Source organism: Pistacia vera, unplaced genomic scaffold, assembly GCF_008641045.1.
Source record: "Pistacia vera cultivar Batoury unplaced genomic scaffold, PisVer_v2 Contig23, whole genome shotgun sequence".
Taxonomy (NCBI): Eukaryota; Viridiplantae; Streptophyta; class Magnoliopsida; order Sapindales; family Anacardiaceae; genus Pistacia; species Pistacia vera.
The window spans coordinates 411,250-421,507 of NW_022196035.1; the positions used below are offsets into that span (position 1 = coordinate 411,250).

Below are 10,258 nucleotides of genomic sequence, written 5' to 3' on the forward strand. Positions count from 1 at the left end.
ATGATTCGATATAGGTCATCAATGGTACGTATCAGAAAGTATATCCTAAACCTTTCGATACGTTGATATGTATTCTACGATATGATATGTATCCGTTTGTATCTTAAAAAATATCGATATAAATCGATACGACTTTATTAATTTGGGCTAAAGGCCCTAAAAAAATTTCGGGTCAAAACCAGGTCACCCAACCCGGTTCACTAAAACCTGCCCAAATTTACCTATTTTGTATGAAGAAATTGAAGAACATGTGTTGTTCATTTTGCATGATAATAATAATACAAGTGAAAATATAAATATTGACATTAATATTAAAAATGATATGAATGGTTGAGAAAAAAATAATATAGATTCTTAATTTCATGATTAATTTTGATTATGTAATACTATAATTTAAAATCAATAATACCACAAAATTCTTTAATTGATATTGATAATGATATTGATTTTTAGAAAAATTTTAATTACTTTATTTATTTTTTAAAAGGACATATCTTACAATATGAAATGCGATATACGATTAAAAAAAACTTAGATTTTGAATATATAATACGGTACAGATTTGACGATCATGCTCAAAAGCATTTAGTTTTGAGTAATTTTAAATTGAAAATTGTTATAAATGGTGGACATCCACAGAAATTGCCACATGTTCTAGATCATGTATGACACGTGACCTTGCTATACTACCCAAGTCTCATGCCACACATGCATTTAAGCAGGTCATCGTATTATTTGTTCACGTGGGCGGCTGACTACCATAGATCCTAATTGGTAAATTCCCGTGTCATTCATGAATTTTCATATTTTATAGTATTTGTGAACTATATACATAGTATGTTTTATTTACGAATTATTCTTATATTTTTTCCGTATCCAAATTATTCCTGTAGTTTATAAACATCTTTTCATAAATTATTGTAGAGTAATATTACAGTTATTGAAAAGAGCATACCAAATTCATACACTGAATGATGTGATGCAATCTTGACTGTTGATTAATATTAATTCATAATTAATCGACAGTCAAGATTGCATTATGTCATTCGGTGCATGAATTCAATGCTCTCCTTTCGGTAATTATATTATTTTCCATTATTGTATCATACCTATAAAATTCTCATACCTTTGTTGTACGCGTATTGATTTTAATTAGGTGGTCTATGAAAAGTGTTAAAACTAGGATTGATATTACTGTATTTTTCAAAATATATTATTGACAATGTGATATATTAAACTCGTATATACTTGTACCATATTTTTCCCATATCCTAATTTTACAATCGAATTTTTAGAAACATATATTTTTCATTATTTGTCGTATTATACCTATAAAATTCTCATACTATTTTTTTGCCGCAACTCGTATTTACTACTTAGGCTATAAATAACCACCATTTGTCTTGTAAACATACACATCACAATTAAAGGAAAAGAGTTAATTAAAGTTTCTCATTTCAAGCCTTTTTATTTTGTTCATCTACATTGCAGTCTTTCTTAGTTTATTTTATTACAATTACACCATTAAAATTATAACACAAATGATATCGATTTGATGAATTTTATTTTAGGTCTATAATGTGACTTTTTCTATACTTTTGCAGTACTCGAAAAATCAGTTTAACCAAAAATAATGGAGAAGAATGAATTTGGTTAGAAAATGTTACATCAATTAGTTAACCAAACTGGCATATGTTGTATATATAATTAATTATATGTTTCAATTAATATTTTTGGTCAAATAAATACTGTTACAATTTAATTGAATTTAACTTATTGTTTGTAAAAGTCTTTGAAAGCAGCCTAATATCTGCTTCAATTTTGTTACATTAAACCATAATTTACTAATTTAGTACTTCTAATTTCCTCATATATCTTAAGTATATTAATTTCGTGATTAATGTATTTAATACTATATTTAACTTGCTGACTAGTTCATATTATTAAATTTTCCTTTCACTAGAAAACTTCAAAGGAAAATTAATGTAAAATTGTTTCTCCAGTGTTTGGATATCATCACAGCATCTAGCGTTAAAGTCAAATTAAAAAGATATATGATTGTGTTATATACAAGGTCCAAATATTGTGGTTCAAATTTTTTTACTTAATTTTTTAACATTATTTCCGAATAATATATCATTGCAATTTAACAGTGTTTTAAAATTGTTAGATCATTGGAATCAGTTATAACTCTATGGAATCCAAATTTTAAAATTTTGATTCGAACTTTTGATCAAATCAATTTTCTCTCGACCGTGTTCTATAAAGAATATAGGCTTCATTTGGTTCAAAATTGGGAATACTACATTTAGTATTCCCAAAAAAGTTAAACAGTAAAATACCCAAAAACTCTCATTTTTTGGAATACTACTTTTAATATTATTCAATTTTTTTTAAACCTTCTAAATTTGTTAATTTAATTAAATACCCCTAAACATTTTTTAAAAAATTATAAAAACACCCCAACAATCCACATTTACCAGATTCCGACCACCATCGTCGGAAAATGGCCGGAATCTGATAGGATGGCTTACTACCGGCTGAATCTGGTCGATAATACGCCGATCTAGTATTTTCCGGCCAGATCCACGGTGGATATGGCCGGAAAAGGCCAGATCTAACCCCAAAGATCTGGCCGTTGACGGCCATATGTTTAGCCGTAACAGTTGGTCACGACGACCAACAAACGGTCGTCGTTGACCATCAACGACGACCATTTGTTGGCTGTCGTTGAGAGCAAAGACGGCCAGATCTGGCCGTAGATCTGGCCTTTGCCGGCCAGATCCACAGTGGATCTGGTCGAAAAAGGTCATATCGACGTATGACCGACAAGATCCAGCCGGTCATGCGCCGATAAGGCGACTCTGGCCACCTCCGGTGGTGGTGGCCGGCTGGGGGTATTTGAGGGTGGGTTGGAGGTGTTTTTGTTAACTTTTAATATTTTATTATAGGGGGNAATGATTGAGGTAAACTTTTGGTGGGAAATATGTTATTAACTCTTATTTGTATAAGCTTAGCCTATGCTATATGATCTCTTCTCTTGGTGACAAATACCAATTCATCCTAATATTAAGGAAAATTTCACAATTTACCCTTTAATCATAGTCAAATATCAAGAGGATAAATTCTTTTCTTTTAAATATCTATTGTTTCCAATTAATAACTATCCAAACCTGATAATTTCTGTATATATATATATATAGACACACGAGTAGCTTGTCTAGATACTAATACAAAATAAAATAAAATAAAATAAATTAAAATATCTTATTTGAAAAAAATATGTCCTTTATCAGAAACATTTATCTGTTTGATACTAAGGCAAACCTAGAGGGTGGTTAGAAATATTATGTATTAATTCTATGTGATAGTCATTTTGGACTGTACACAGTAAAGGGCACACTCAAAAGCATGGTTATTAATATCCTACGATACGTATCATACGATATGATTTGATGTAGGTCGTCAACAATACGTATTAGAGAGTATATCCTAAACCTTTGATACGTTGATATGTATCCTATGATACGATACGTATCCGTTTGTATCTTTAAAAATATCGATACAAATTGATACGACTTTATTAATTTGGGCCAAAGGTCCCAAAAAAAATTCAGGTCGAAACTGGGTCACCCAACCCGATTCACTAAAACTTGCCCAAATTTACCCATTTTACATGAAGAAAGTGAAAAAAAATATGTGTTGCCCATTTTGTATGATAATAATAATACAAGTAAAGTTCTAGATATTGATATTAATCTTGAAAATGATATGAATGATTGAGAAAAAAATAATATAGATTCTTAATTTTGTGATTAATTTTGATTATGTAATACCATAATTCAAAATCAATAATATCACAAAATTCTTTAATTGATCTCGGCGATGACATTGATTTTTAAAAAATTTTAATTATTTTATTAATTATTTTATTAATTTTTTAAAAAGACACATCTTACACTACTATACGCGATATACTACTAAAAAAAAATATTAGATTTTCAACCTATGATACGATGAGCGATTTGACGATCTCGCTGGAAAAACATTTAGTTTTGAGTAATTTTAAATTGAAAATTGTTATAAATGGTGGACATCCACCGAAATTGCCACATGTTCAAGATTATGTATGACACGTGACCCTTGTTGTACTACTCAAGTCTCAAGTGACACATGCATTTAAGCAGGTCAATGAATTATCTGTTCAAGTGGGCGGCTCACTACTGTAGATCCTAATTAGTAAATCCCCGTATTATTCATGAATTTTTGTATTTTATCATCTCTATTATTCGTAAACTATATACATTATATATTTTATTTGTGAATTATTCTCATATTTTTTTAGCATCCGAATTATTCCTATAGTTTATAAATATATTTTAACCAATTATTGTATCATACTTATAAAATTCACGTACCATTTTTTTGCTATATCCGTATTGATTTTAATTAAGTGATTTATAAAAAGTGTTAAAACTAGGATTGATATTACTGTATTTTTTAAAATATATTATTGACAATGTAATGTATTAAATGTGTATATACTTGTATCGTATTTTTTTCCATATCTTAATTTTATAACTGAATTTTTAGAAACGTATTTTTTACCATTTACCGTATCATACTTGTGAAATTCCCATACTATTTTTTTGCCGCAACCGTATTTACTACTTAGGCTATAAATAACCACCATTTTTGTTGTAAACATACACATCACAATTAAGGGAAAAGAGTTAATTAAAGTTTCTCATTTCAATCCTCCTTATTTTGTTCTTACATGGCAGTCTTTCTTAGTTTATTTTGTTACAATTACACCATTTTATTTTAGGTCTATAATGAGACTTTTTCTATACTTTTGCAGTACTCGAAAATTCAGTTTAACCAAAAATAATGGAGAAGAATGAATTTGGTTACAAAATGTTACATCAATTAGTTAACCAAACCGGCACATACTGTACGTATAATTAATTATATGTTTCAATTAATATTTTTGGTGAAATAAATGCTGCTGCAACGAGCTTGCTAGCTAGAAAGATGTCATTTATAATTAATTGAATTTAACTTATTGTTTGTAAAAGTCTTTGAAAGCAGCCTAACTAATATCTGCTCCAATTTTGTTACATTAAACCATAATTTAGTACTTCTAATTTCCTCATATATCCTAAGTATATTACTTTCGTGATTAATGTACTAAATACTGTATTTAACTTGCTGACCAGTTCATATTATTAATTTTTCCTTTCACTAGAAAACTTCAAAGGAAAATTGTTTCTCCAGTGTTTGGATATCATCACAACATCTAGCGTTAAAGTCAAATTAAAAAGATATATGATTGTGTTATATGCAAGGTCCAAATATTGTGGTTCAAATTTTTTTACTTAATTTTTTAACATTATTTCCGAATAATATATCATTGCAATTCAACAGTGTTTTAAAATTGTTAGATCATTGGAATTAGTTACAACTCTATGGAATCCAAATTTTAAAATTTTGATTCGATCTTCAGATCAAATCAATTTTCTCTTGTTCGTGTTCTAGAAATAAAGAACGTACTTTTTTTGTTGAAAATATTTTTTTACTAAATATTTGAGATTAAGTCAAGACATAATATGTAATATCCAACATAGCTGGAGAATGAATATGTGATTCAGTTTAACTTAATAGATGTGTTTTGGATAAGGATGCTTACATAAAACTCAAAAGCAAATCTGTATGAGTCTGGGTCTAAGATAGACAATATTTATTCTGTTGGAGCCGAGATTGAGAATTTAAAAATGGTAATTATTACATATTATCATACTAATTAAGTAAATCAAATTCCATCCAACGCTTTATAATTTGTGATGCATTAATTATAATTGTTTAATAAACTGAAATATAATTAATGCTTTAAACTTTTAAAAAATAGGATATGCTAATAATTTCATATAATTTTTTGAAATAATTTTAAAACCTTTAAAATTAATACTTTTTTTTTTTTTTGATTTAGAATAAACTCAATTTATATAATTTTTCAGGTGTATTAATAATATAATAAATTCAGGACTCGTTTGTGAAATTAACCATTTATTATTCAAAAACAATTTTTTTTTTTAAATAAAATCATTTGAAGTTGAATCAAATTTTGTTGTTTTTTCAGAGAGAATTATATAAGGTAAAAATAATTTAGCAAAGCATATATAAAGAGAAACTTAATTAATTTTTTTTGTGTCATCATCAATTTATAATCTCATTTTGATAAATACAAGCATCATTTCATTCAACAATCCATTAACTCTCTGTTCATGCATGCATTTGAAAAAACAAATTATTGCTTGTTAATCAAGCAAAAGATCAATGTCAATAAAGTAAAATTTACATAATAATATCTGTTTATTTAATTATATTTCTAAAATTCATCGTCTTTGTAAATCAAATCACTCTTTTCAGTAAACTGATATAAAATTCAGAAGTTTTTTTTACGATATCATCTTACCTTTATAATATACACACAAACATAAAAACAAAGATTCAGTGGATCTTGAAGTACCGAGTTTCATCAATTAATCAAGAACAAAAGGGCAAAGAAAATAAGACCAAAAGGAAGATTAAATAAAAGAATCAAAATTAGCCTCTTAAATTACATAAACAAGAGAATTAATTATGCAATACCCATGAACATGTCTGTTGATGGTCATCTAACCATATAATATTCTTCACCATCTTCACAAAAAAACACTGTGAAAAACAATAAAATTGAGTAGATGACTATCAACAAACACATCCAAAGCTGCAAAATTTGATCATTGAGAAATTGCAAATTAAAAGAAGAAGAGTTTTAAGCCTATGAATATGTATATAAGTCCTGATATAACGAGAATATGCCTTGGAATTATTCCTTTGAAGAAGCATATGCTTTGAGAATAAACCTTTCTTTGTCTCTCTGACTGGCTGGTAGGAATGAGAGTTGGAATTGACAAGCATGGATTTTCAACATTTGAGAGAGAAGAAGAAAGGGACTATTGGGATACTGTTTCTCGTGTTTAGACTTTTTCAATTTTGTAGAGGTAAGTGAGATATATATATATATATATATAGAGCATATAGCTACCATTATACGTATGCTTCTAGTTTGATTCATTTTTTTTTAAGTATCTGAAGTATTTATATCTACATTGGAGTCTGTCTAATTCTCAGAGTCATTGAATATCCAACAAATTTAACAGACCAAAATAATTGTATAAATATGATAAATACATCTAATGAGACTACATTAATTGGTCGCATGGATTATGTGATAACCTTGTAATATTCATGATTTTTTCGTTGATCATTCTATCTTAGCCCGTGTTCAAGGACATTTATTCTGTGTTCAAGGACATTTATTCTAAGTTAGATAAAATTCGGTCAATAAGATAGTAAGATTCATTAGGATATAGGCCCAAGCCCAAAAATGGTTCTATTGCCGAAATTAGCCCAAAACTATTTCATCCAATATCCAAATATTTACCTTCTGTGTTCCTATCCTCTTGAATATCATTTTTTTTTAATTAATTAAAAAAAGCCTGAAGAATGCCCCACATTGCCACATTGGTATCTTCACCGCTACTTTTGAGATTAATTTTTTAACATAATGTCACAGTTAGTCCTTTGTGCTAGTCAATTTTTGGGAATAATTGAGAAAATTTCATTCCTTTTTTTTTTTTTTTTTAAATAAAACAATAATTTCAATTTGTTTACGTATTACTTGATAATATGAAATATATATACATTTGAAAGGAAATTTAATAGTGGTGTAAAAGTATTCGCGAGAACATCTTAATTGTAGAATGAGAAACAAGAATGGTAAGGTAATAAGACCAAAATTAGTTAGCTGCTAGAAAAAAGATTGTAATTATCAAAACAAAATAACCACAAAGAACAAAGGCCAGCCTTTTGCTAGTCACATAAATATAATACCAATTAATTGCCAACTCTACAGAATCAACAAGTTGAATTCTATTCCCTCAATTAATCAACAAAGAAATTGATAAAACCAAGAACAACAACAACATTATTTGTACGTCAGAACCAATAAAACCTCAGGCTAATTAAGCAGGAAAGGGAAAAATTTATCAAAAAAATTGAATAATAAACATGTTTAGGCACTGCCTGTTTCTGTGCCTGCTTGGCTTTTTAATGAGCCATTACCATTTTAATGGTGCTCAAGGATTGAAGAGTGACAAGCTCTGCAGCCAGTGCTCCAAATGTGATTCAAGTAAATGTCCTGCAAGTGAAGCTTATCCCCACATGACAGGATTTGATAAAAGTCTCATCGCCGGCGCGTTGCAGTCGGATTATGTGGAAGTAGATGACAGGGGAGTTTACTCAGTTCCGGATGTCAAAGGTGGTGAGTCTGAAGAATATAATTCTTATTTTGGATGGAAATCTACTTCTGGTTCTGCTTCTGGCTACCACAGGTTTGGAATTTTTCTTGCTTATAGTACTTGTAAATGTGTGATATTGATCATAACTAAATGCTTGAAGTTAATTAGTTTTACCTTTTAAGCGTTATTATAGATCACTCAATATATTTGTGATACCCGTTTTTAAATAGTATAAGATATTTTAAGTGATTTAATTTAAAAATAAAATTGTTAGGTTAATTTTAAAATGAATAATACAATCTTATTATGTAAGGAGATTTGATATATATACACCCTTGTTTCAATTGCAAAATAAGCCCTATAGAATAGAGCCACAGTGGCCTGCACAGGCAGGCACAGGCCATTATAACTATAGAAATGGCCTTCAAATTTTGATTGCACAGGCAGGCACAGCCACAATAGCTACGGATATCTTCCTGAAATAGAGTAAAATGGCAAAGTTTAGTCCATTAAATACATTACAATACAAGCTGGTTCAGCTAGATAAATCTTTCTCAGGGTTTTTTAAAAGAGCGTATTTGAAACAGTAATTTTATCTGAAAAAAAATTAGGGAAAAAAAACCTGAAACATGGTCTTCAACTTTTTACAGGTTTAGCAACTACATGGACAAGTGCTCTGGTGGGCAAAGCTACCTCACTGTGGACAATAATGGAAAGGTGAGTCTTAGATCATTGACCTCCCTGGAAAGCCTAGCCCAGGCCGACTGGAAATCCATTAACCCACCGAAGAAGCTGAACCACCGCGAGTTCCGATTCTGGGTTTCTAGTAGTACAGGAAAATGCTTGACAGTTTTTCCAGGGAAGAAAAATAAACGAAGTGTCGGTGTGGCTGAGTGCAAGTTTGATGGGTCAAATGTTAACCAGCTTTTCGCCTTTCGGTTCCATTACCACAAAGCCTTTTGTTGCTGTGGTGTTTATAACGAATAATTCTTGGATTGTCCAAAGCCAAAAATACGAATAATATTGTATACTTGTAATACACTTAAAGATTCATGGTTTGGCAATAAAAGATCAAGCCCTTTAGCTAATGTTAAAGGAATTTCAAGATACCAGGCCCAAATAGCTCTCTGCAGCCATCTTGTCAATTTCAAAGTCTTTTGCAAATCTAAAACGATGAAAGATTACTAGACTTTCTTTGCTAATACATGGATATCTATGAAAGAGCGGATATTATAAGAAGGGGATAAGTTTGAAGTTAATTTTGTCAAGGATGGTGCAATGAATTAGCAAACAACAAAGATAGCACTTGACTATACTTTTAGAATTGATAAACAAATCTCAATCACATAACTTAGGTCATAAAGTTTGAAGTAAATCTAAATAATCAATGAATAATTTCAAAAAATGAATGATATGTTTATATAAGGTGGTGAAAGCCAACCCTAACAAGACTCCCAATAAGCAAGAAAATAAAATTCAAATTACTAAAAAAAAAAAGAAATCCCAAAATAAAATAGGAAATACACGTAGAAAACTTAAACGGCCTCGAAACATGCTAAAACGGTGGATTTTGGGCCCGAAAACATCCCTCAACCAGGGATTCAAGTTGTTACATTATAGGGGTTGAAACGAGCTTTTCGTTGATATATTATGGGCCTCGTAACTTCTCCTAGATCAAAAGTTATGGTTGTTTACAGTTGATATGTCCGCATTTGATCTTCTGATGCTTGACCCTATGCAAGAATTCATCTACTAGACGCTTTACGTTATAGGATCATGTTCTGCTTACAATACATGAACACTAATATTAATCTACTACACATCATCATCAGAGTTAATAATCGGAATTTTAACATTGATCTCAAAATTTATCTCAAATATCTCTTTACAAATAAAATGGTGCACCGGTTGTA

General features: G+C 29.6%; 1 protein-coding gene across 3 annotated transcripts; it reads left to right on the forward strand.

The window, feature by feature from the left end:
* Positions 1–755: 755 nt before the first annotated feature.
* On the forward strand, positions 756–9,404 carry LOC116131176. 3 transcript variants are annotated; one of them, XM_031416819.1, is made up of 4 exons: positions 756–774; positions 6,938–7,046; positions 8,189–8,438; positions 8,996–9,404. In XM_031416819.1, the coding sequence occupies exons 2-4, from the start codon at positions 6,962–6,964 to the stop codon at positions 9,330–9,332; spliced, it is 672 nt and encodes a 223-aa protein (XP_031272679.1). In that variant the 5' UTR covers positions 756–774; positions 6,938–6,961; the 3' UTR covers positions 9,333–9,404. The 3 variants fall into 3 exon arrangements, with proteins under 3 accessions (XP_031272679.1, XP_031272678.1, XP_031272680.1); XM_031416818.1 differs by lacking the exon at positions 756–774 and having other exon boundaries at positions 6,626–7,046; XM_031416820.1 differs by lacking the exon at positions 756–774 and having other exon boundaries at positions 6,626–7,046; positions 8,276–8,438.
* Positions 9,405–10,258: the final 854 nt, after the last annotated feature.